The sequence below is a fragment of the Mycena indigotica genome, assembly GCF_014461135.1.
Source record: "Mycena indigotica strain 171206Taipei chromosome Unknown Mind.scaff0001, whole genome shotgun sequence".
Lineage (NCBI taxonomy): Eukaryota > Fungi > Basidiomycota > Agaricomycetes > Agaricales > Mycenaceae > Mycena > Mycena indigotica.
The window spans coordinates 339,424-364,159 of NW_023503000.1; the positions used below are offsets into that span (position 1 = coordinate 339,424).

Genomic DNA, 24,736 nt, shown 5'->3' on the forward strand with positions numbered 1-24,736 from the left:
CTACCACGGAAGTTTCTGCGGAGGATGAGCTTCCTTGAGCCTATATATCTACGCAAGTGAGGACTTTTTTCGGAGTCAGTGAACATGCCATCAGACTCACAGCGAGCTCCCGAATCTTACGAAAAGCCCGTTCTTGGGTCGCCTGTTTCTCGTGTTGCCGCAGCGGGGAGCAAAGCAGGAGGGGCAGACGTAGACCAGAGTATCATTCTCACTGGAGGAAAACTTGCCATAGTTTTTACCGCAATGTGAGCCTTGGGACTTGGAGTTAGTTGCCAATCTACTGACGGTCCGGAGGTTATTCTGTATGCTCCTTACAGCTCTCGACCAGACCATCCTCGCCACCGCCCTGCCGCGGATCGCATCCGACTTCGACGCGTTTACCCTCCAGGGCTGGGTCGCGACCGCCTTCATTCTTGCCCAAACGATCTTTCTCTTGTTTTACGGCCAGGTTTTGCGGATCGCACCAGCCAAGTACGTGATGCTGACCGCGATCCTAATATTTGAAGTCGGTTCCCTGGTTTGTGGAGTGGCGAAGGTGCGTATCCCTATAAAATGCTCTAAACTTGGGCATAACTGCATTAGAATATTAATATGCTTATTGCTGGGAGGGCGGTGACTGGTGTCGGGGCAGCGGGACTGTGTACGTAGCTCGGGCTCTCACATTGCCAAAGCAGCAAAACTGATCGGTCCAACAGTTGTCTCCATGATGCAGATTGTCTCACAAGTCACCCGTCTTGAAGATCGACCACGTCTATGGGGGCTTTTTGGGGCAGTTTTTGGTCTGGCCTCCGTTGTAGGACCGCTCGTTGGTGGTGCCTTCACTGACCGCGTAACCTGGCGGGTGAGTGTGGCAAGCAGCTCACAATGTAGCAAGAGGTGACTTTAAGACAGTGGTGCTTTTATATTAATCTTCCCTTTGGTGGTGTTTCTGCAACAGTCGTCGCTTTCCTCCTCAAAGCATCTCCGCCGCTCGGCTCAGACGGTACCCGCCGCACTTGGGCTCATCTCCGCAGACAAGTCTCCCATCTCGACTACATCGGCGCCACGCTCGTTGCTGCCTTTGTGACATGTCTGGTCTTGGCTCTTCAATGGGGCGGCAATACAAAACCATGGAGCGACAAAGCGGTCATCATTTGCTTCGTCTTGTCGGGTGTTTTTGCCGCTGCAACTATTGCATGGGAGATTTGGATTGGCGAGGAGCGCGCGATGGTGCCGACTACAGTTTTCAAATCGCGCTCAGTCTTCGCAATCATCCTCTACTGCTTCCTATCGCGGTTTTCCCTCCTCCTCTTCGCATATTACCTGCCCATCTTCTATCAGGCCGCGCGCAATCACACCGCTACCCGCTCCGGAATTGACTTGCTTCCGTTCATGATTGCGGTCATTTTGTCTGCAGTCGTCTCTGGGCAGATCGTCTCCAAGCTCGGAATATATTTCTACTTCCTCCTCATTGCACCTGTCTTCCTGGCTGTGGGCTCCGGACTAATGTACACAATTTCACCCGCAACTTCGACCGCCTCTATCACCGGCTTCCAAATCCTTGCTGGGATCGGTACCGGTCTGGGTATGCAAAACGCCTTCGTCGCCATCCAGGCCGAGTTTCGCGACAAATCCGACGCCCATCTGCTCGGTCAGGCAACGGCTATGGCCTCCTTTGGCCAATTCTTTGGTGGAACAATCGGTCTGGGTGTCGCAGAGCCGGTATTTGCCACCGAGCTAGGCAGATTTCTAGCGCGATACGCACCAAATGTGCCACAGCAAATCGTCAGGCAGAGTCCGACTGCCATTCATGATGCACTCCCAAAAGAACTGATTTCGGGGGTCGTGAAGAGCTATACGGAGTCGCTGAGGGTAGTCTTCGTGCTTGGCGTGCCGGTAGCAGGATTGGGCCTCATTGCAGCAGTCTTCATACAGAACATCAAGATTGTGGACGAGTCGGCGGTGTCGAGCGCGGGACGCGTAGGTGGGGGGGAAAAGAGCTGAAAGCGCCGCTTAAGGGTGCTTTTGACCCCCAAAATCACTCTGGAACAGTTCGGACCGGGCCGTGGCCGGCCGGAGGCCCCGAAACACGACATGGGACGTGTATGAGCTCAAAACGCTTGCTGAAGCAAAACACGAGAGACTGAGACGTCTCAGTATGCATTAAGGGGGGTAGATTGAAGCGGGATGAGACAAAACAAGCGTCTGAAACTGTCTCAGAGCGAGACATGTGACCGGCAGCCACGGCCAGGGATTATGTAAGGCTGTGACGGCCCCAGGTATATATTCGCGCTGTATTGTAGCATAGGCCCCAGAATACAACGTGCCCCCCATAGCGGTTCTATTGCTCCCCATAGTGGAAAGTGGAACTGTTGACCCTCAAGAACGCCTACGACGACGACGAACCTCTGATTGTCAGTGTTCGCCCTAAGACCTAAGGGCTTAGGTGTTTCCTAAGGGCTAAGGCCTTAGACTAAGGCTTAGCTCAGGCCTTAGCTGGCAGGACAATTGGCTCTCTAAGGCCTTAGATGTCATGTGAGCCCTTAGGAGGAGAGTGATGGCTTGATCTACCATCACAGATTGGTGATTCAGATACAAAAATATAGTCAATCAGTGTCCTATACTCAGTAGGTGTGTATAGACCCTCATATAATCCGGCATAGGTCTAAGTAAGGTCATACACAAATATGTTTAGTGGTGGGAAACAATTTCCTCTTTTGGAACCTAAGCCCCATCTAAGGCCTTAGCCTACCTAAGGCCTAAGGCTTAGTCTAAGGGCTAAGGCCTTAGCTGAAAAGAAACCCTTGAATTAAGGCCTTAGGGCAAACACTGCTGATTGTTGAACAAGTGCTGATTTGTTTTGATTTTACAGGTCATTGGAGTTATTGCTTGATGTGAAGACATGAAAATGGGGAGACTATGCTCAGATGCACTTCCCTTTATGGAATGTCGCCCTCTTTAGATGGAGCGACCCATATTGGAGTTGTTTATGCCATTTATGGTATGGCAACTGATGCTCTTGATGCTAATTGTTCTTCCCTCAATGATGAAGACAACAAAGGGACCAGGTAATGTATCTATTTTCAGCAACGACATACCAGAGGTGACTGTGACTGTGACCACTACCATTTTGGGTTTTGGTGTTGGTTTTGGGTTGGGATCATTTTGGAGTGGGTTGTTGTTGTGGGGATGTTTGGCCACAAGAGGCATACTTAGTATGTCATATCTGTCCTATCCTACATCAACACCTCCTTCCTCTCCACCCAACTCTACAGCAGCACCAACACCAGCATCAACACTAGCACCAGCACCACCACTAGCACTACACTTCCCATCATCAACATCATCACTGTCATCAGTGATCCCATCACACTCACACCACACACACCACCTCAACTTAATCATCATCATCTTGCTCTTATGGGTTGCAGCATGGATATACTTTCCATGGAGCCCCGAACACACAGACCTTGATTTGGGTGTTTTGGTTGTTTGTGGAGTTGTTTCTGCATTCACCATTGCTCTCATTTCACACGTTTCAGCGGTGGTGGATGAAGAGAAGTAATTCACTATTCAAATAATATCTCCACTCTTTATCACCGTTCCGAAAACATCTGCCAATTCTGCGCAAACAACCTTGGACTTGGGATCAGACTGAAAACTTGAAGCTTTAGTGACTCAACTTACCTTGACCACAACATCGGCTGTCGCACCAGGAATATCTCTGGCCCCAATTGCGTCTTCCACCACAAACACGTCGTAGCCCTCTTGCGAGCCTTCACGCGCAGTCGTACTAACGCAAGCGTGCGCCATGTACCCCACCAACACGATTTTGTTCCTGCCCAGCTTATCGAGTTCTTGCTTCAGCGTCGTTTGAGTGAACGCCCCGGGGTGGATCTTCTCAATCGTAACCTCCCCCGCGACCGGGCGTAGCTCGTCAAACTCCTCAGCGAGCGTGGTCCCAGGCGTAAACGCGGGGTAGCCTTCCGCTACTTTGTGCAGGATGTGGATCACTGGGTTGCCTGACGCGCGGTAGCGCTCGACAAGCGCTGCAATGGCGGGGCGGGAGGTGGCGAGATTGGTGATCAAGAGCTCGCCAACGACATACTCGTTTTGCGCATCGATGATGATCAGCACCGAGTCGTTCAAGGCCGCGGTAGATGGGGCAAGGCCCACGATTTCGCGGTACGATTTGCCAGACTGCGTCATTAGAGTTGGGGGGAATTTCTACCCGCTTAAAAGTAAGCTTTGCTGGGTGACACGCGGCGGAATTGAGAGCAGCCGTTATCTGAACATGACTGGTCTGCAAGCTGCCTACGAGAAGTTCAGAAGTCCTTACACCGATCACCGTATTGTGAATGAAGTTGTGGGCTTCTGACTGACTTGATTTAATTCTTCGGACAAGAATCAGTGTTGTGAGCGGTGCCGGTTCCTTGTAGAAAGACAAAGAAGGGAGACTATATAGGTCTTGAGTGGTCGGCGCTTCCGATGAACACACGCTCTCCCGAGTCCCATGGACGGCAAAAGGTTTTACATCCAAATAGCTGAACGCGGCAGGAAAAATAAAGAATGAGTTCAAGGGAGCGCGAGTAGACTGCAGCTAGCCGACAGACGGCAGAAGAGACATCAAGCACTTAGGAAGCTCGGAAACCCACTTGTTTAGCCATCTTTCTGCATCTCTAATTTCCATCATCTCCGTCAAAAATATCAAAGTCGAGTCCCCAGCCTTTGCTCGGATTGAGTCTTGGATACGGCTCATGCGATGTCGCCGCCTCCTCAAGCTCGTCAAAAAGCGCCTGAGGAAGGGCCTGCACTGGAGAGAACAGCATCAGCCCGGCCGTTCCTTCCGTCTAGCCTGACATACCTTGAAGATTTTCCACGATCCGACTCGGCGTAACACTCTTCGGTAACACGACTGTGCCGCGCTGGACGCTCCACGAGATGATGACCTGAGCAGGCGTTATTCCAAGCTGGGAGGCGATCTTGGTGACGACAGGCAGGCGCAGCGTGTCTCCGACTTTGCCATCGCCGCCCAAAGGTGAATACGCCTCGAGTAGAAGCGAATGCTTCTTGGAATACTGCAGAAGCATTGTGTAAGATACTAAGTGGAGAAGTAAATCAGACAAACATCGAGAAGCGCAGGTTGTGGGACCCAATAGCTGATCTCAACCTATAAATGTGTTGGGTCGAGGGAGATGTCAAGGAGCCAACGCGTACTTGGTTCACAGCGGGTTGGATTTTGAGTGGGTTTGCAGTGAGGTTTTGAAGCCTATGGCAAATGAGATCAAGTATATTGAATGACTGCGACACGGACCTGCGGACATTGAAGCTATCAAAGTAGGTCAGAACGGAGATGCATGTCGAAAGTAGCTGACACACTTGCTAACTCCAATGTTTCTAAGCTTCCCCTTCGCTACCAGCTCCTCGAGCTTCTGCCATGTCGGATATGGGTCCTCCGTCAGTGTCTTGTTGTATGGTTGTCCGTTTTTCTGGGCTAGCGGCCTTATGAGGTGTCAATAACAAAGAAGAGCATCAAACAGTTTGAGCAAACCAATGAATAAGATAGAGGTCAAGGTAGTCCGTTCCAAGCTTCTTCAGGGTGTCGTCTAGCGCTGGTTCGATGTCTGCGGGCTCATGGAAAGTATTCCATAGCTATTTGTCGTTCAGGTACGCAAACAGCCATAGTAAAGAACATACTTTTGACGTCAGCCAAAGCTCTTCTCTCGGAACCCCGCTCTCCTTCAATGCTTGTCCAATCTCCTCCTCGTTCTGTCATGCTTTGTGTTAGGATCGTGCTTTTGCTGCGAAAGTGAAGCCAGCTGACACGATATATCCAGGCGCCATCTATATGTCGATATCCCGCTTTCAGGGCTGTCTGGGTATTGTCAAACACAAAAAGACTAAGCAGGGGAGGAGGACACACTTTGACCGCTGCCCCGACCTTGTCCGTCTCTGACTTCCAGCATCCTGCGATATGTGAGAAAACAACGATGGAGAACGACCGCGTGCTTGCCGAGAGCGACAGAGGGTATTCTATCTCCAGAGGGCAACTTGAAGTGACTGGGAAGCGTCGTCGTTGCGAGCTGTCGGTGACACCCAATTCGTGGCAGCCCGTTTCGCGCTATGTGGCGAAGACCAGAGACGACCATCATGGCAAGCACGAGCGGGATGAGAAGGCGGATTGGGAAGGTGTTTCTTCTGGGTTTTCGTCGCTCGGTGGATGTTATGGGAAGTGCTTCGTAGTCCTGTCATGAACGACGTTAGCAACCGAGCAGGGCATTTGTGGGAGGTAGCAGACCGCGCTGGTGCCGTGTTAGAGTAGTCTCAGGAGCGCGTAGCGGATATACTTCTCGTGTTTGGGCATGAAGGTGGACGCCAAAGAGATTTGCTGGCTGACATATCAATGACGTCAGACCACTGAGAACTTGCGCTGCTCAAGCTTCTCTCACCATCGGCCCAGGGCGTGTCAATGAGCTACAGGAATATGCATAAATCAACTTCTTTTATTTCATCCAGTCATTACGACCCTTGGGCCTTTGTGATATAAGGAAAGGAAAGTACTCGTAACTTAACCCCTTCCTTTATCAGTTCCTTGACTCGAAAACCATGCACCGCCCCAGCCTCCCAGACGATTGCGGCAACCCAGACCGCAATAGCGATGTGATAGTGGTAAGATATCGCTGCGGACTTGCCACTCCCGTGCCTTGAAAGCTGAAAGTCCAACGAACAGTCTCCAATCTCGGAAGTGATGCCAACGCATCATCGAATTCCCGCAGTCCTTCTCGGGGGAAGGTGGCCCGCGCCACCTCGCCAGGCGAGCTCTCGACAACGCGGATGCAGAAACGCAACTCCAATTGGGCTAGGAGAGGCAGGGTCGGGCCAAAAAGGGCTTTTGTAAGGAATGCAGGCGGGTTCCATGCATGCACATTGACATTGTCGGCGTCGTGTTGAGGAAAGGCAATGAAGAGGAAGCGAAGATTGGGCAGACGAGCGGGGAGGACGACATGCGTGTGGTCCTTATCTCGGTCTGGACGGTCATGTGAGGTTCAGCGGCAGAAATAGAGACTGAAGACTCACTGACGAAATGGAGGCTCAGTCGCTGGAGCGTTCGAGCAGTGGCAAAAACCAGGCCTAATGGTGCCTCGCCCTCCTCTTCTGCTTTGTTGTCATAGAGCGTAAGTTCACGCAGATCTTTCGTGTAAGATGCAAACTCCGAACGCAGCAGTAGGTCGTTCACAGATGGACTGTGGCAAAGGAGCAGACGCTCGAGTGGTTTGAGGGGTCTGGGTTGTGTGGCCATATCCACAACACGTCCACTAACACTGGTGAAGTAGAACGCGACATAAGGAGCGGAAACCAGAATGTCTGGCACGACCGACGGGGGGATGCGTGCCACGTCCCACAGATTGATTCTCTCGAACATGCGCTTAGAAATTTTGACGATGCGAAGAGTGCTCTTGACGGAGTTCCCGATTTGCATCGGTTTTAAGGCACTCTGAACAATACTGGCCTCGCGGAGAGAGGGAAGCTTTGCTAGGATCGACATGGTTAACCCGAAGTTCACAGACACCAAGCCATTGGAATCCAGGACGGGGAGATACAGTTCAATCGTCGTTACATGGCGGGAAAGATCAGGCGACGCGTCCAGTCGTCGCAAGACGGCTTTTGCCGAAGGTGCTCGATGGGGCAGTAATAATGCTCGGGAGTTTGGACCGAGTGCTTCCGCTGGAGGTTCATGAAACAAGGCCAGTGTGGCAAAAAGTCGTTTTTGGCATGGATCGCGAAAGATGGAGTGGGTGAGGGAAAGTGCCTTGAGAGACTCGGTTTCGCGCATGCAAGACACAATGGCGCAGATGAGGTCGAGTGGCAGGGAGGTTAGAAAGGAGTGGGTTTTGGTGGTAGTCGTCATGAGGAGGAGGAATGGATCAGATGCGTGACCGCGCACTTTAGCTCTCGGTGCTTTGTTTTGAAAACAGCCTTGGTGGTCGACGGCTAGAATGAATGGACATTGTGGCCACAATAGCTGCAAAAGTTGTGCGCTTGTTCGGAACAAATAATGGTTGAATGGCCGGCGACGCTCAGGTTTTCCAGTCTCTGACAGAGACATGGGCTTAAGCGTGCACATGAGTAACTTGGACGAAGTAGGTATATTTTCGCTCCCTCGTCAGCTGGAGTACTAGCTCGTGTCGTCAGTCAGAAGTCAAACTGGATGGCATACGCTCACCTGCAGCCTGGGCCCAAACGAAACTGCATCCTTTTGACGATGGATGGTATTCCGGACTATTCCCAACAGCTCCGTCTACGAGCATTCCACGGTTCAGCGTGTTCGCAATCGAAAATAGCCTGCATATTCCGGTGCTATTTGACAAGTCTTGCTATGGTTGGTTGGCAACAGTCCATCGGTACACCTTTGGAATTCGATAAATATATTCAGTGGATGGTACTGGCAGCGGCAGACACTCTACTTACGGGCTGGTCGTACTTAGTTTCCTGAGCAAGATTCCTGGCTGCGGCAGTTGATGCGATGTGGTTTAGGAAAAGAATTTGGTGGCAGTGCAGGCACGCAGTCACGAATGTACATGCACAACGAAGCAAGAGCTAATTTGAATACGCCCAAGTGCCCATTCCATCGACAATCTTTTCAACCTCTGCAACAAATTCTGTCTCATTTATCCCACCAGTTGCTTTGAGACCTGCCAACTCCTCGAGTTTTGAAGAATATTGGCCGCTATCGAATCTCAACGGCATTGGAATCAGGATTCTTCTGCTGTCCAGGTTAGAGTCGAAGTCATCGTCCAGCTCAAATTCTGATCCCGAGTCAATCTCGGAGTCGTAGCCGTCTTCTTTTTCCTCTTCTTCCAACAGGGGATCCAACGGGGGAGCCTGAGGATTCTGGTCGCGGGACCCATGTACCACCTCTAAGAAGTGCATCTGCATCTTCCCGTTGCTCTCCCGCACACGTTTGAAGGAATGGGAGAAAATGCCAAAGAACCGAGCCCCTTTAGGACTCTGAGAAGAAGTATTCATGATGCGGAAGTCCGACGTCAGGTCATCGCGCGCGTATACGCGAAGGAAGGTGAACTTGACGCAAGTCTGGTAGAGCGGGATATTATGGGTTGCCATGAACTTTACCAGGTCGACGGACAAAGTGTATTTGACCTCCTCAAACGCGGAGACGATGAGGGCACGAAAAAAGGAATGGTTTTGTCGGGAGACCAGAGTACGATATTCTATCGAGAAGATGAGCTCAGTTTGCATTATTAGTAGACTTTACCCATTGTGGATACTCTCAATAGGGAGCATTGCTCTCGGTGGGAGCCTCGCCAGTCCATACGTTGACACGTTACATCACAATATTGGCGGTCGAGACAGTGTGGGCATTGCTTGAGCTGTGTTTTGTGCAAAATTTTGCCACACTGGGGAAACATAAGTCCTTACTAGTATTCGAACAGCGTCGAGTTCCCCCTACCGAATGCATATTATCGCATGCTCGGAAATGTGTCCGTGACGCCGAATCTTTTTTCCTGCGATCAACGGCGAGTAGTTGTTCGACATGCACTCGAAGAAGACTCCAGTCGAAGAAAATTTCGGGCTCCAGAATCTTTTCCGGGTCCAAGTTCGAGTCGTCAACATCTTTGAAAGCCGCATGCAAGGGGATAAGTACTGAGTGATAGAAGCTATACGCAGGCAACAAGTAACGGAATATTTGCACCGTGATGTCTCCGAAGAGTGTATCCTGCGAGTAGTCTGTTCTCGCGTTGACATCGGCAGATAAAAGCACAGCACGAAGCAGACCGGCCTCAAGAGCTTGTGCAAACCATTTTTGAGGGGCCTTTTGCGTGCTGGCTAAAGTTACGTAGAGAGAATGAAGCATTGTAGTTTGGGAGGACTGTGTCAGATTGCCGCCAGCGGGGAGCGTTGGTTCTCTAAAGTGAGAAGGTGTCGTCTCCGCTTGAATACGAGTGGCATGAGCCAATGCAGGTATGATATCAGCGTGGAGAAGATGACTCGAAAAGCTGGGGTAAGCCTTCCTCCCTTGTGTCATTAGTACCCTCATAGCAGTGAATGCGCCTATAGAAATTGACGCGTCGGAAGCAGAGACGACGCTACGAGCAACTTTGCCGCTTTGCTTGTCATACGGAGGATTGGAGTAAATTCGTCGCATAGTTATGACAATGAGCTGCGCGAGAGTCTTCCGGGACCCACCCATCCCAGAGACTAGGCTGTCCAGACCTTCAAGTCCATGGGCAGTCAACATAGCATTTTCTCCCCGTCCGTCATCCGTTAACGCAAGCATCAAGTCTCCGACGAATTCAACGTCATGACGTGATGCCAATCGACACCAGATGCTCCCTACAACAGGAAGATACTCTTGTCTGTTATTCAAGACGGTAGCAAGATACATGTCTGGGTCTTGCCTGATAGCTCCTAAAGTCCTGAGTAGAACTTGGTCTTGCAGTTGATCCACGATGAACGAGGGAATTTGCTGCCATAGATTGTCTAGGAAGACAATCCACTCCCATACTCGGGGCCAAACTATAGCGACGGCGGGAGCTGGAAGGAGGATCCGGCTAATGAGGAATTGAAGACCACGGAGTGATGATAGCACAAGGTAGATTCGAGAACCAAGGTTGATAAGCACTTCTGAAAGCAAGCTCGACTCCGAGACTTCCAAGTATTGAGGAATATGGGCTGTATCAAGCTGGGAGCAGAATACTGGGGCAAGTAGAAGTTTCTGGTTTTGAGGGAGCGTGTTGAACGTGCTAGCGATATATCGCATTCCTGCGAATGAGCCCTCAGCAGCCTCCTTGGCGTGATGCTGACGATTCTTTCAGTTGAGAACCCGCACGGAGTAGTCTTGTAGTATGCTCACACGGAGTCCAATAGGTAGTCTAGAGAGATTGGATAATTTCAGGGAAGGGTGCATGTCGCAGGTCGCGGCCAGTCACACACTCAGGTGCTGCAGTCACGGGGCGACGTTTTCCCTTCACTGCCAACACCATGCCTTCGTCTCGCCCTGGGTTCAACCTCAGTAAGGAAATCACAGTATGTGCACTATAATCTCCTTTTCTTCGTCACAATGACCTGTTTAGTCGCTGATTGACGCGCTTTCATCCAGCAGGACAACCGTTGTGCATCTCAAACAACTCATCGTCGCCATAAACGCCCATACCACCGCGCGCATATCAAGGACAGGGAATAAGCAAGATCTCGTCAACCGGGTCACAGATGAGCTGGAGTCGCTCGACGAGGAAGATGATCTCGACGCTTGGATCAAAATTCGGCCAACGGTGGTGGATTTGCAGATTGTGAGCACCATACAGGGCAGCATGTACGTGTAATATCGACGGCTGATTGCCTTCGGAGCATGGTTTCTTACCTTTTTAATCATAGAAAGCGCAAACAACGCGTCTCTACGCCTCCCGAACCCTCGACATCGTCACTCCCCAGCCCGTCCCCTCCCAGAATACCGACTCCGACTCCGGAACCGGTGGCACGGTCTCCCAGTCCAGAGAAGGAGAAGTTTGGTGAGTTGTCATCGTGGACTTGAACAAATGGCTCATTAGGAGCATTCAGAAAACAACTTTTGCTTCGAAACATCACCCTTCTTCAAGGTTAAAAAAGCTGTATCTGCAATGCTTGAATGCCCTAGTGCGCCCTTTTCTTTCTCATCCTATATTCAAACTCAGACGAGCAGATACCTATGGTATTGGAGACCCTGTCGAAGCGACTTTGGATTTCGAGTTGGACGCAGAGGAAGTCTCGAAGCTACATTCTCCTACGTGCGTCAGCTCTTTTCGACCGTTTTCGTGCTCTGACTAGTTTGATCAGCTCCAATTATCAACTCGGTCTCTTTTGCACGTCCTCGACGCTGTACTCTCCATACTCACCCTCACACCCTGCCTTGCCAATCGAGTTCCCTGCCACTTGTTTAATTACGGTCAACGGACGACGACTCACCAACACTTATCTCAAGCGCCGCGGCTTCAAGAACGCAAAAGGGTCAATCGCTCCCCCCGACCTTTGCGCTGCTGGGTTCTTGCGGATAGGCAACAATTCGGTGTCAATCGAGTATACCGACAGCATGCCGAATCATTGGGGAATCGCGACAAAGGACAAGCGCGACGTATGTATGGGTACTTGCTGGCCATTTTGTCCTAACAATATCACCAGAAATTTTACATTGTGGTTCAGCTTATCGAGGCGCAACGTCTCATGTCTCTGGTCAACACTTTGCGTGAAACACGGTTCGTGCCTGCTGATGAAATACGACGACAGAGTCGGTCTTCTTTCATCTTCAAATCTTTCTCGACTTAATTCTTGGCTTAGTGGTCGCGTCCATGGCTACCAACGCCGACGAAGACATTATCTCCAGCTCGTTCAAGCTCCCTTTGAAGTGCCCTATTAGCTCTGCCCGCATTATCGTGCCCTGTCGATCAGCCAAATGTGCGCATTCGCAGTGCTTTGATGCAGGGTCGTGGTATGCGCTCATGGAGCAGACAACTACTTGGTGTGTTTCATGAGTTGAACTGGGCTGGCTCTTATATCGTCGCAGGTTTTGTCCAATATGTCAGAAAATTCTCGATTGGCGAGAGCTCATTGTCGACGGGTCCGTGTTCTCGCTTTACCGTCATTCCCAGATGATTCAGCGGTTTATAGACTATTCGCCGAGATTCTGCAGCAGGCTCCGCAGGGCGTGGATGATGTCGTGTTGGAGGCGGATGGAAGCTGGCGACCCTATGAGGGGAGATTCACATTGCCATCACGATAGTGGCATTACTGAAAGTTTCATTCATTAGCCTTATTCTTAAATCTATTCTACACATCCATAAGTATCTACATCAAGTCATATTCTCATAACTGCCCTTTTGAAGGTTGTTTGACAAGGGAGCAGAATCAGAGACGATGAGTTAGCTCCCGCAGGACAAGCTTGGTACTGACAGAATTGAGTCAGCATTCTGGTCACAGGCAAGGAACCTCTTTCTATATCTTCTTGATACATTGGTGACAGCTATGGCTCATAAACGCCAACCTCCTCGTTCCGGCTTTTTCCATCTATTATTCCCTTCGCAATTACCTTGGCCTTCCCACTACCATCCTGGTCTTGAACCCATCTTAATGGGCCTTTCACCCACTCATCTCCCGTTTTCAGCCCCGACACAGCTTTTAAAATTTCCCCGTCCAGATTTGGGAGCATCCCATACTCCCACTCAAGCTCGCCACCGTATTTCTTTGGTAGATCTTTTGGGTCCATGAATGCACGTAGCGTTGGGGCGACCTCCGTCTGGGAAAGGACATGGATTTTGGAGGTCGTGCCAGGGTCAAACCACCGTTTTATCCAGCCCCAGACGGTCGGAAAGAAGGACGGGGCACCAAGGATATAAACCCTGTCGAGTGTTTCGGGGTAATGTGCGCTGGCAAGGGTGCTAGCGGCTTGCATGTGGTTTTTTAGATTCCAAAAGCCCATTAGCCCGACTCCACTGACATCAACAATATGGGCTGTCGATGTTATTGGCGTTTCGGGGTCTGGCCGAGACTTGACGGCCGTGCAAAGTGGCAGAACAAACTCGGCCATGTTCTCGTACAGCCCAAATAACACGCGTAGCTTGCCTGGAATAGGCTTGGTTGCGGCATCCCCAGACGAGGGGTTGGAAGGCAGTATTTTGGAAGACTGCTCGAAGGCAGACATGTTGTTTTTCAGATGGGAGATCTCGTAGACATAAACAGGTCGACCAAGCAAGTCGCGTCGGCCGGTCCATTGGTGGTACTTGGTAACGAATAAGATGGAGCATAATCATTCAAAAAGAATAGCGCACCACTCGCCTGGCATCCTCGTAGGCGCTTACATCCAACGTATCGTACAATTCCTCCAGTTTGTTGGCTGTTCTCCAAGCCTCTGTTTCGCGTATCATATGCAGAGCATCAGGTACTTCAAATCTGCGGGCCCGAAGAAATCGACTGGAGTGGTTATGAGCAGCAGAAGCTTTCCAGTTGCATAGGCCACACACAGTAAGGCAGCTTCGTCCAGAGATTGACGCGTTTTGCCAGGCGCGTACAAATCTTCCTTCGTGCAGGCAAGTTTGAACTCGGAAAATTTGGTTTCCTGTTCTGGCGATAGGTGGCCCAAGTGCCCAGCAAGTGGACTGTCTGCGGAGGACGCCATGAAGGGGAAGGCAAGGACGCGGAGCAAACCATTTTCGATGTCAGCTGGGCAACGTCATCCAACCGAGTTTCGGCCGAGCAGAAACGAGTTACGTCATCATCCAATTCTCATGGAGAACCACCCGTTGCTTATTCCTGAACTCCTCGAGCTTGTTCTATGGGAGCTGCATACCTCTCGACAGGACCTCATTCGCTGTTCCCTCGTTACGCGCGCCTGGACTTTCCCCACCCAAGCCTATCTATTCCGCTCACTCCATTTGTCCAATCGGCATCCAATTGAGCTTTCTCCAGCTGCCGCCAACACTCGCCTGCCATCACCAGAGTGGAAACTTCTCGCTTCGGCACTGAACTCTAGTCCACATCTCATACTACATGTTCGTCGACTCCGAATCACCCTGGATCTCTTGCAGCCCGATGAACAGCCTGAGACTGGTGGCATTTCGTTCGAGGACGCCATCGAGAGCCTGAGCAATAATGTTGATGCTCATAATGCCCCTGTCGAAGCACTGGTACTCAACATTGCGAATGGCGCTGGAAATGTTTCCCCGCGCTACCTTGCCGCGCTGCGAGGATTGCTGAGCGTGCCTCGTCTTCAAGCCGTTACGTTCTCATGGGGTCACCTCCAAGCCGACAACTTGGCCACTCTTTGGGAAAACTGTGCCGCGGATATTCGCCATTTAGAGTTCATCTACTCGCCGGGGAGGGGGAGCAACTTGAGGGCTGCACCTGCCCCAGAAGACCGGGACCAAATCACGCTGGAATCGCTGTCCACCCCACGTCTCGACGAGTTTTCCTCGGCCATGGGCTGGCGGTTCGATTTCTCCAAGCTCAAGACGATATCGACGTTCTACACCGACTTTACAACACAACAGCTCTATGCGACGAGTTTCACGGCTGTTCGGGAACTGCGTCTGCGGCTTCCGGTACGTATATCCAGCATCGATGCTTCTGTTTTCCTCACTCAGAATAGAGCCCAGCATCGGGCTTCATGTTACCCACCGAGACCTCCGGGTCGCGTGAGTCAAGAACTGTTGATCTAGCCGCTCTCCCAAACCTGACTTTCCTGGGACTGTCGTTCACTGCCGTCGCGGAGCCAATCCAAACAGCCATCAAAATACTCTCCACACTCGCAAATCCCTCCCGGGTCCTCAAAACGATCCAATTCACGCCCCGCCCGCAGGTTTGGGAGCCTGCACATTCACCGCCGCGGCCTCTTAACCCAAACTTGGCCGAAGTGCGGGCGCTGGATGACTGCCTTGCGGCGTTCCTTGCACCGGTTGAGCTCTGGGTCTTTCTCCCACCATCTACGCCTCCCAACGTCTGGCGATCATGGCTACGCGGTTTGCCGAAAACTCACGCTAGAAGCATGGTAGGTGCTCGAAGCCACGGCGGAATACTGGAACTCATGTTTGGCCAGCTCTGTAGAGCGCATAAGCGGTGTGATTGTTGTCGGGTGAGTGACTCATATGCAGTACTGAGTTCATTGCCTGATTCGTTCCCAGCGACCCTCCGATATTGTTGGACAATTGTGATTCAAGAGGTACTTAAGTTAACAATAATTCATTAATCCAATGCCTCCATCCCGATTAAAGAGCGCGGAGACTTGAGCGATGTCTTCGGGGCCGTGAAAGCAGAGGTGTTTGGCCCTTGGAGCATCGACTCGTACTGAGCGACCAGAGGCGGCGCTCTGACGTCCCCTGTTCTTTTATCAGCTTCGTTTTCAGCGCTTATGGTAGCAACTTGCCGGACACAATCGGGTTCACGATCCGCGTATCGACCCCGCTCTGCGCCAGGAAGGAGCTGGAGTACATGTACCTGTTGTCCCCGTTCGACACGTTAGCGCTGACCAGCGTCTTGACCCCGCCAAAGAGGACGACGGTCTGGGGGTTGTTGACGGCCACCATGTGCCATTTGACATAGACTGTGGAGTTGACGTCGACAAGGTCGCTCCGGAGCATGTCCCCGCGCGGAATGTTGGTGTAGCCTTCGTCGACAGAGGCCACGCCGATTGCGTTCGCCCTAAAGGACATGTTAGCCGTCAGAAGTCGCGAGAAAGAAGTACTTGCAGGAGGTTGCCTAAACTCGAGCTGTCTGGGGCAAGGCCTAGGGTTTCGAATGCTGTATCGGAATCGATAATAACAGCGGTATCCGTGCCGAGGGTGTTATTCACAGTAGGGACCGCAGCGACGACGCCCTGTTAGTAGAGCGTGAGAAACAAGCACACAAAGTTTAAAGACCTCACCGGTGCACTGGGGACGAGCGACAACACTGTCGACGACACGGGTGGCGTTGTACTGAATTTGACCCAGACATCAACCTGGAATTGGTTGACGGGAGCGTCGTTCAGGATTGAGACGTAGGACCCCATGGTGTGTGTGGTCAATGCAGCTCGTAGCACGCAGGTCTGGCTTATAAGTCGCACCTAGGATGATAAGAGCGTATAGACTTGAGTGGCCGATAAAAAATTTGATATGCGATGTCCCATCACGGTACCATCAAAACAGGGTCAGACCCTGCCGAAGTCTTCTAGCCATGCAAAGAGCACATGTGGTCCCTGGAAATGACCAGAGTGGACTGGCAAGTGAGTTGACTTTTTTATTCGCAGTCGTCCATTCGAATACATTCGCTCGTCGTCGTCTTGAAATCTGGAAAGCGCATGACGCTGACCGACAGATGGGCCTGCCTTGCTTCTGTAGATAAGGATTATTAGGGCGTTTCTCCGACAAGGCCAGCTGGGGAGGTATAAGTACGAATATTCGCCTTGACTCCCAGCCAACACAAGCCACAACTCACTATGGGTTCTTACACCTCCACTCTCAACGACACCAACAACGTCCTATACATCAAATACGCCGTGAACCACATCGGCCTCGACATCGCAGCGATTGTCACCGGCATACTTGGAGTCGTTGCCGTCGCCGTCAGCGGGGGCTTGCTCGGAGTCGCATTTGTGCCGCTGGTACCAACTCTTGCATTGGGAGGAACAGGGCTCACATTGTCGTTGGCCGGTGTAGCGTGAGTTTGTTCTCCATTTGTTGACACTCTGACGAGCAAGTTCCAGTTTAGGCGCGATTGATGTGGCGGCCAAAGACGCGGGCTACCATGCTGTTGCGCCAGGCAACTCGTACAAGTCGAGCAAGCTCAGCCTGAGCCTCATTCACCAAGCAGACGTCACGATGGTGCAGAAGATTAACGACACGGCGCTGACCATGTGGTCAGGGAGTTTTACAGTCGTTTCTGGTGCAACAGCGAAGTAAGGGCTTTGCCATCCCGCGACATCGTGATGACTCACAATCTTTAGTTCGGTGAAAAAGTACAAGATGTCGCAGCAGCTCGGAAAGCTTGAGTCAAAGCAGCTCCTGATCACCGACGTGAGCTCCCAGGCGCCAAAGCTCGCGTTGTCCGGGAAGTTTGCCGATTTCTCGTTGGTGCATTATCCTGAGCCAGGCTCGGAGTCAGCGTTCAACTCGGCGGGGTTGGGAGTGACTTCGAGGTCGACGGCTGGGTCCAAATTGGAGGATCTGGATTGACAGACCAGTCCAGCATCCTCCAGGAAGTTGAATGGAGAATCGACTCCAACCGACGTTTGAGTTCTAATTGTGTAACGTGTTGTTTTTGCATCGTCGTTTGTCAAAGTTGCTTGTGAGAGTAATCAAGTCGTTTATGTCAGTCTAAACTCTAGATCCCCCCCCGCGGCGGTATACATGGCTTGAATTCGAAGGCGTACGATCAGTACTAGTTGGTTGGTGGAAGAGGAACAACCATATATCTTGTGACAGCCGGTGACAAATCAGCAATTCACTTTTTACATTCTTCCTCATAGTGTTCTGCAGGGCCGGGCTACCCGGGCCCGGCCCTGTTTTGGGCCGGGCTTTCAGGGCTTGGGCCGGTCGACACCCCAGGCCCGAGCCCTGAGCCCGGCCCAGCCCTGCCAAGCCCAGGGCTCGGGCTTAAGCCCTGTCTGACAGCAAGGCATGTTTGTTTGGTCAATATACCTATGCAATGGTTGTAAAATCATGCAATACTAACTAGTTTACCCACTGGTGAGTTACTGACACCATGTTGAGCCATTGGACAGCCCAGGCCAAGGGAAACCAGCACAGATGATGCGCCATCACGCGCATCAACACACCGGCGGGCAGGAATCCGATGGACACTGCAGTCGGCAGGTGGCGATTGATCAATATTGATCCATGCAAACGCCGTCCCGGCCTGTCCGGAGGTCATTACCAAGCACCGATGTGACAGAAAGTCACATCAACCGTGCTTGCCGAGGCACCGGGCCTGACAGGGCCGAAGCCCCGGGCTCAGGGCTTGCCAACTGCTGAGCCCGAGCCCTGAGCCCTGCCAGGCCCGGTGCAGGGCTCGGGCTGGGCCGGGCTCCGGAGGGCCGGGCTGGGCCGGGCCTCAGGGCTTAAGCCCGGCCCTGCAGAACACTACTTCCTCATTCTTCACTCACTTGCGATTTACTATGCTCGAGACCACTCCTTCCGCGACAACGCCCGAATGCCCGTTCGACGTTGCTTCACCCTTGGTAACAGACTTGAGAGACTCCGGACTCGGAGATCGGCCACGGTATGAACAATGCGTCAATGTGTGTGGCCAAATCTGTTTTCGCTCTATCCGAAACTAACTACTCGTAAACAGAGAGCGAGTTATACCACCTTTGACTCTCTGCGCTCGCTAGTAGTTTAGTAGATTCATCAAGCGTGTCTGACTCGGAGGCTATGAGGGTGCTTCGCACACGTTGCGAAGACACCGTGACGCGGTCTCTGGAAGACATTTAAAAGCGCGAACCTAAGGTCCTGAGCCCCCAGTACCAGAAAATGGATGACATCGTGAAAATATTCAACTTCCTACGCCAGGACGGCACTGTTGATATCGAGCTACAACTTGGGGACGAGGTACGGAACATCAATGCCTCATTTTTACCAACTCTTTGGCTGACTGCTGTGGCAGTGGACCGTGCTGCAGTGGACCACACAGAGAAGATGGATGACATCGAGGAACTATTTGAGTTCCTGCGCCTGGGCGGCACTGTCGATATCGGGCTACAACTTGCCAGTGGAAACGACGGTACGAAACATGAATGCCTCATTTTTACCAACTCTCTGGCTGACTGCTTTGGCAGTGGACCGTGCTGTAGTAAACCGTGCTGCAGTAGACCGCACAGCGGTGAAGAAAAAGATGAAGAAGATACGCCGTTTCTATGCCAGGGTTCCCCCTACGGATGAGCGACGCCAGGAGATTCAGCGGTGCGTCTTCATACCTCGGATCCGGAGCCGTGCCGCGAAGTAGTTCTTAACTTGATGCTAGTCAGGGTCTCTTGAATGTGAACAAGGTTGTCGATGCCGGAATCATGCATTGCAACAAAGAAGGTTTCCCCGTCAGCGTGAAGAACATCATTCTGTCGTTCTCGAAGAGGGTGGCGGACGTTGAACGCCCTGAGATTCGTACTAGAGGGAGCACGGAAACCTTGGATGGGCCAGCAGATGACGATTACAAATACCAATTCAAGAAATTGCCACCGGAGGAAGAGTCTGATGATGACGGCAACGACAACGGGAGCGAGGACACTGAAAGTGAGGGCAACGGCAAAGGGAAGGACAACAGTAACAGCACTAGTGCTGGCCCCAATGACGAGGGCAAAGGCAAGAGTAAGGGAAAAGGGAAAGGCCTAGGGCAGTGACAGAGGATTGACCATGTCGATGTAATAGTCACCATCCTCGCCGTTGCCACAAAATCAAGGTTTTTAATGTTAGCCATAATGTGCATTGAAAACACTCATGTTCCAAGATTCCGTCGAACCCTCCTCCTGCCGCCAGTGCCCCGTCAGAGGTAGACGAGCTCGATGAAACAGTGTAAACACTGCTGCGGCATTCAGGATCCTGTATGGAGTTTGTTGAATTCACATTTTCGTTGAGTTATCACTACCACCATGCCACTTGGTCAAAATGAAGACCAGCTCAGGCGCCAGCTTGAGTCGCAGAATATCCGATACAGAGATTCTACACAACTCGAAGCTTGTTACCCAATATGCTGACACGAGTCAGCAAGGAAATACAACTTCAATCTAAGCACGCACCTAGACCTAGGCGCGTAAAATGCTTCGCTACCCTTTGAGATCTCTCGTGTCCATAGTCACAAGCCTTTTCGGAAGAGTCAGCAATGCAGCGTGAAAGATAGCGGAGCCAACCTTGCGTTTCGCTAAAATCCCCCAATACCTGCACCCGATAGCCTTATTATGTCCAAAGCCACAGCTTGTTGCGGAGCGATCAACGAACGGCATAAGAACAATCGTGCAAGCCGTATGAAAATGTCGAAGTAAGCGTTGATGACGTTTTTTCTCAACTTGAAGTAGTGCCGTTGTGACAAGTTTTCGGATGTGGAAAGTCCTGTATATCATCGTGCATTGCAGCTCTGCGCCGCAAGGTGAAAAATGAAGGTTCAAAGTAATAACCTATCATTTGTTGCCTAACCACGAAATATGTCAGCGCGACCATGAGTAATAAGGACAAGACACACGGTGCGCAAGCCTCGCCTGAACATCCCAACACAATCTCAAACCCAGCAATCGAGGGTCTGTCTTTCGGAATTGACATCTGGCCACTCGCCAATAACGACCACCCATCGTGTCATTATTCCATGACAAAGTGGTCATCGAATATGTCGAGTACCCCTTGATACAGCCAGAGATGCGGTCGAGGCTCCGGAATGCAATCAAGTTGCTCGACCAAGGGAGGGTGGTCGCAATATCGGATACGACAGCCCAAATAGACTCCCCCCGATGATTCTCCCGCCGTCGCTGGCTCGGGAGACGGTAGAAACACGACCGTTAAGTTGTATTCTTGCACCAGATGCCTGCCGTTTGTGTACATCACTGCAGCAAAAAAGGCGCAGATGGGGGAGGAATCATCAGGCAAGATCGGGTCGCAAGACGACCTTGTCTAGCGAAACCACGGGCGGTAAAAGTTGTGTAGGGGCATTATATGTCTGCGCAGACTAAGGTCTAGACGATTAGCCCTCCGACGGTGGGTATGTCGAGTTATGAGCCGGCTAAATGAGGCGCGAAAGCGAGTGATGGGTCATGGTCGAGGAAAACAACGCGAAAAGGTGGTCGTTGTGAGGAATTTGAAGTCGGAAAGAAGTGGGAAGAGGTTGTTAGAACGTCGAGTGGGGTTCAAGACGTCTTTGGCGTGTCTGGTCAGCAGATGTTTTTTCGCTTGAAGACTTTTACAGAAACAACGAGTCGAATCGCTCTAGTTCATGGGAAGATGTGCTGCTATCGGGTGTTGCGATATGAGACTGCATGCGTTGCGAGGATGGGAGAGTGGGCGTGTAGCAAATTATAGTGTAGGAAGTTGTCGTCGTCAGCGAATTTCGGAATGAGTGCCGTTAGGGTCTGCATTGTGCCAGAGGGGGATACCAGTGGAAATCGCCATGACCTGGTCCAGTTTTGTCTTCGCTCGATGCTGGACCTTGTATCTCAGTGACGGAGAACGAGCAGCCCGCGGCAGCATCCATTGCTTGATCGTATTCCTTGCGTTGCCGGTTGTGCTTGAAACGATCCCACCCCACAGCAGCCGCTCTCCGAGTATTCAATGAGACTTACGACGAGGGGAATATCCTTCTTTCATTGCCGCAGGAAACCACTAAGCGTCTGAGTTTCGTCAATCTGAGAAACACTCTTCGAGAATTAGTGAAAACGCACCATAACCATGCCACATATCCAATCTCTCTCTCATCCGTCCATGTGCCTTGCCCTCCTCGCCGTCTTGCTTGCGTTGTGGTTGTGTAGGGATAATTCGCAGGTGGAAGTTGGGAGCACGAAGGTTAGGTCACGCCCCTCTCTCTTTCTCTAACGTCGTCAAGTCTGACATTCGGTTGGCTGTTAGTTCAAGTCCCGTCACCATACCAAGACACTGTCGACATGACCAAAGCCGCAACCCGCCGTTCTGTTGCAGCTACCAAGCGCACCTGAAAGTGGGCAAACGATGATCTTCCTCCTAACTCTTTCTTTTCCTCCCACTACGCCTTCTCGCATGCAGCGTCTGAGCACGCTAAGTGAATGTGTTTCTTGTAGTAACATGAAGCTGATATGGTTACTCCAGTGTGTTGTCGCTCTAGTCGTTCTGCTTTTCGAGCAGACAAGAGTCGATCTTGCTGCGTCATTCGACAACTCTTCTGGGCAACATTACCACCCATAAAATAGAGTATTGCCGTGCGTGCCTACCTCCATGTTGAATATCCGATAGACCGTCGTCTTTCGCTTACTTTCCACTTTCAGCTTTAGCACATAAGAACAGAAGAAGACTTTTGGGTAGTGGTAAAGGAATTCGCGCCCTCATCGAGCGAGGGAATTGTTTAAAGGTCTCGGGCTCATGATACGTGAGTTATCGCCAGCGTCTCTTTCGACCACTGACTTCATTGCATTCCTAGGTCGCTTCTTTGAAGAGGCGAAACAAGCTAGTTACTCGAGATAAGCAGAGCGAAATGTTTATATTCTTCGGCTTCAATAAAGAGTCCCGAGCTGATTGCCATATCCACCGCAGCCACGCCTTTCCACATTATCCACCAACCTCAAATCCCTTCGTCAAATTCTCAAATCCCTTCGTCAAATTCTCTGACATTTCTGGTTTAGCTACCATTCACCCTCACCCTTGTCAATCCAGATCACTGTCCTCTTCCTCCTCGCTCTCTTCCCCACTCTCTTCATTATTAGCCTGTACCTCTTCATCATCATCGTCATCTCCCTTCCCCTCTCCATCTTCTCCGCTGGCTTCTTCATCATCGCTACTGTCATCGTCGCAGTCATTGCAGTCGCTGCCGCCATCTTCATAATCACACCTTGGTGGAGGGCTGTCGCCAAACTCGACGCGGGTTAGACTATACAAGTACGCCTGAAGTACACCAGCCACCGTTACACGCAGGCCCCGCTCGCGGCAATACGCCGTTCCGGCTTTGATTGTCTCCCTCAGGCTCAAGAGGCCTTTCCTGGTGGAAGTTGAGACACTTCAAGGCTGTGATGGCCATGCAGGCACGCACCTTTTTGCTTCCACCCTGCGCTCGTCTTCCTCGGGCACTCTGAAGTTGAAGCCATTGTAGATGCCAAGCATGCCACGCCAGACATCTTCACGGTTCAGTGCTGTGATACGGTGGTGGTCAGACAGATAGAGGACACTTTGGAGGATTACTCACGTTCTTCTTTCAGCTCGAGCCTGAGGCCAAATGCTTGTAGGGCCTGGTTCAGGGCGTCAAGCTGCACGTAGATGGGCTCTTGCTTGTATTGGGCTTCGTTTAGTTGGGCCTCCATCTTTGGGTAACTTGGGTTTGGTTTGTAGACCTACCAACGCGTGTAAATACTGTTCTGACGACTGCAGGCAGGCTTCGCAACGTTAACGTGTGTGCACCGTGCTGCGTGCACCGTGAAGCATGGGAAGCACGACCCATAATTGCACGATGACAATCGCCCGATACACTGTGTTGCAGTCACTATAACTCAGGCCGGGTTATGGGAACTTAAATCGAGGTTCTTTAGACAACCTGTGCGATCCGAGTCTTGTCATCTAGCTTCCCATACCCACGCAGGCTGTGTCCACAGATGGAGACTCTATTTAATGGTGTCAGCAAGGGTTGCCTGCAAGTCACCCACCAGTTCAGATGCCGTCCTACACGATTATAGTAATCTATGACGGCGATATGCGTGAGATTCGCTCCTCGCTTCGACTTGAATTCCACTTATCTAATCACCATAGCACTGGACGCATTGGACCGAGAGGAGCTGATGGAGCGCTGGGAGTGGAGGCTCCTCAGTTTCGACAGGCGTGTTCCCTCTAAGGATGATCCACGTCGTGCCCAGGCAGAACAGTGTGTCACTCCATTCGCCCGCACAGAACCGCTCTAACATCGACCAGAACAGGATTGCTGACCAGTCTCGATAAAGTCATCGAGTTGGGAGCAGCTTTCTGTCGCCTCAACGGCATGTACATCAGCGAGGGGGGTATCATGCAAGCTCTAGAGCGCATGCTAACCGACATCGAGTGCGATGGCGCTATGGTTGAACACAATGGCTGGCAGCCTGAGGAGGGAAGCAAAGGCAACGCCGAGGCCAAGGATGACTCAGAGGTTCACGGTGAGAGTTCGGCAAGCTTGAAGGATACTTGTACAAAGTAGCCATCAACCATAGAAAACACTTAGCACATTTACTTGCCTAGAACCGTGTCGCGGAACGGTGGCCAAACTGTCAGCTGGCATTGTCCAGATAATCGGCCAGGTTTTGGTACCGCTGGCCGTTGTGCACCTCTCTGGGCGGTTGGACTGAGTCGTGTCCAGGTCAGGTGTCACGGTAAGGGCAAGGGAAGACTCGGACGGTCGGGTTACCCCGCATGGCTCTCGAACTTGAAGGGCGGAAGGCGGAAGGCCGTCGTAAGTAGAGGTGAAGGTTGACTGTAAATCATATATCTTGCTATGTCACGCTAATAGTACGTCCTGCTCAACTCATTTAAATCATCGTCGAGAATCTCTAGAGCGAGCGGAATGCTCGCTAGCTCTCGTCTGATCATGCTCCCTGGTCAATGGAAACGCTGCGCAATGC

At 51.5% G+C, this 24,736-nt stretch overlaps 9 protein-coding genes across 9 annotated transcripts; 5 read left to right on the top strand and 4 right to left on the bottom strand.

The window, feature by feature from the left end:
- Positions 1–84: 84 nt before the first annotated feature.
- On the top strand, positions 85–1,983 carry MIND_00003800 (Major facilitator transporter-like protein; the record flags this gene model as incomplete). Its single annotated transcript, XM_037357013.1, has 5 exons — positions 85–245; positions 295–535; positions 583–640; positions 696–841; positions 892–1,983. The coding sequence occupies 5 exons, from the start codon at positions 85–87 to the stop codon at positions 1,981–1,983; spliced, it is 1,698 nt and encodes a 565-aa protein (XP_037224923.1).
- A 1,569-nt stretch (positions 1,984–3,552) lies between these two features.
- MIND_00003900 (putative isochorismatase family protein) lies at positions 3,553–4,188 on the bottom strand (the record flags this gene model as incomplete). The annotated part of the gene is made up of 2 exons (XM_037357014.1): positions 3,553–3,615; positions 3,667–4,188. The coding sequence occupies 2 exons, from the start codon at positions 4,186–4,188 to the stop codon at positions 3,553–3,555; spliced, it is 585 nt and encodes a 194-aa protein (XP_037224924.1).
- A 470-nt stretch (positions 4,189–4,658) lies between these two features.
- Positions 4,659–7,888, bottom strand: MIND_00004000 (Aldo-ket-red domain-containing protein; the record flags this gene model as incomplete). Its single annotated transcript, XM_037357015.1, has 12 exons — positions 4,659–4,792; positions 4,844–5,057; positions 5,108–5,149; positions 5,197–5,248; positions 5,294–5,308; positions 5,359–5,481; positions 5,531–5,631; positions 5,677–5,748; positions 5,804–5,850; positions 5,903–6,224; positions 6,708–7,006; positions 7,057–7,888. The coding sequence occupies 12 exons, from the start codon at positions 7,886–7,888 to the stop codon at positions 4,659–4,661; spliced, it is 2,253 nt and encodes a 750-aa protein (XP_037224925.1).
- A 689-nt stretch (positions 7,889–8,577) lies between these two features.
- On the bottom strand, positions 8,578–10,906 carry MIND_00004100 (uncharacterized protein; the record flags this gene model as incomplete). Its single annotated transcript, XM_037357016.1, has 4 exons — positions 8,578–9,209; positions 9,254–9,395; positions 9,449–10,798; positions 10,853–10,906. The coding sequence occupies 4 exons, from the start codon at positions 10,904–10,906 to the stop codon at positions 8,578–8,580; spliced, it is 2,178 nt and encodes a 725-aa protein (XP_037224926.1).
- A 74-nt stretch (positions 10,907–10,980) lies between these two features.
- On the top strand, positions 10,981–12,751 carry MIND_00004200 (uncharacterized protein; the record flags this gene model as incomplete). Its single annotated transcript, XM_037357017.1, has 10 exons — positions 10,981–11,025; positions 11,073–11,311; positions 11,374–11,507; positions 11,557–11,631; positions 11,678–11,762; positions 11,812–12,106; positions 12,154–12,259; positions 12,310–12,490; positions 12,536–12,589; positions 12,640–12,751. The coding sequence occupies 10 exons, from the start codon at positions 10,981–10,983 to the stop codon at positions 12,749–12,751; spliced, it is 1,326 nt and encodes a 441-aa protein (XP_037224927.1).
- Positions 12,752–12,991: 240 nt separating this feature from the next.
- Positions 12,992–14,155, bottom strand: MIND_00004300 (CRAL-TRIO domain-containing protein; the record flags this gene model as incomplete). Its single annotated transcript, XM_037357018.1, has 3 exons — positions 13,989–14,155; positions 13,797–13,938; positions 12,992–13,747 (listed from the first exon to the last, which is right to left on the bottom strand). Exons 1-3 carry the CDS (start codon positions 14,141–14,143, stop codon positions 12,992–12,994), a joined length of 1,053 nt encoding a protein of 350 aa, XP_037224928.1. The 5' UTR covers positions 14,144–14,155.
- Positions 14,156–14,252: 97 nt separating this feature from the next.
- On the top strand, positions 14,253–15,674 carry MIND_00004400 (NmrA domain-containing protein; the record flags this gene model as incomplete). The annotated part of the gene is made up of 4 exons (XM_037357019.1): positions 14,253–15,065; positions 15,113–15,511; positions 15,560–15,595; positions 15,645–15,674. The coding sequence occupies 4 exons, from the start codon at positions 14,253–14,255 to the stop codon at positions 15,672–15,674; spliced, it is 1,278 nt and encodes a 425-aa protein (XP_037224929.1).
- A 3,294-nt stretch (positions 15,675–18,968) lies between these two features.
- Positions 18,969–19,831, top strand: MIND_00004500 (uncharacterized protein; the record flags this gene model as incomplete). Its single annotated transcript, XM_037357020.1, has 3 exons — positions 18,969–19,218; positions 19,274–19,397; positions 19,459–19,831. 3 exons carry the CDS (start codon positions 18,969–18,971, stop codon positions 19,829–19,831), a joined length of 747 nt encoding a protein of 248 aa, XP_037224930.1.
- A 3,971-nt stretch (positions 19,832–23,802) lies between these two features.
- MIND_00004600 (uncharacterized protein) lies at positions 23,803–24,315 on the top strand (the record flags this gene model as incomplete). Its single annotated transcript, XM_037357021.1, has 3 exons — positions 23,803–23,845; positions 23,898–24,009; positions 24,057–24,315. 3 exons carry the CDS (start codon positions 23,803–23,805, stop codon positions 24,313–24,315), a joined length of 414 nt encoding a protein of 137 aa, XP_037224931.1.
- Positions 24,316–24,736: the final 421 nt, after the last annotated feature.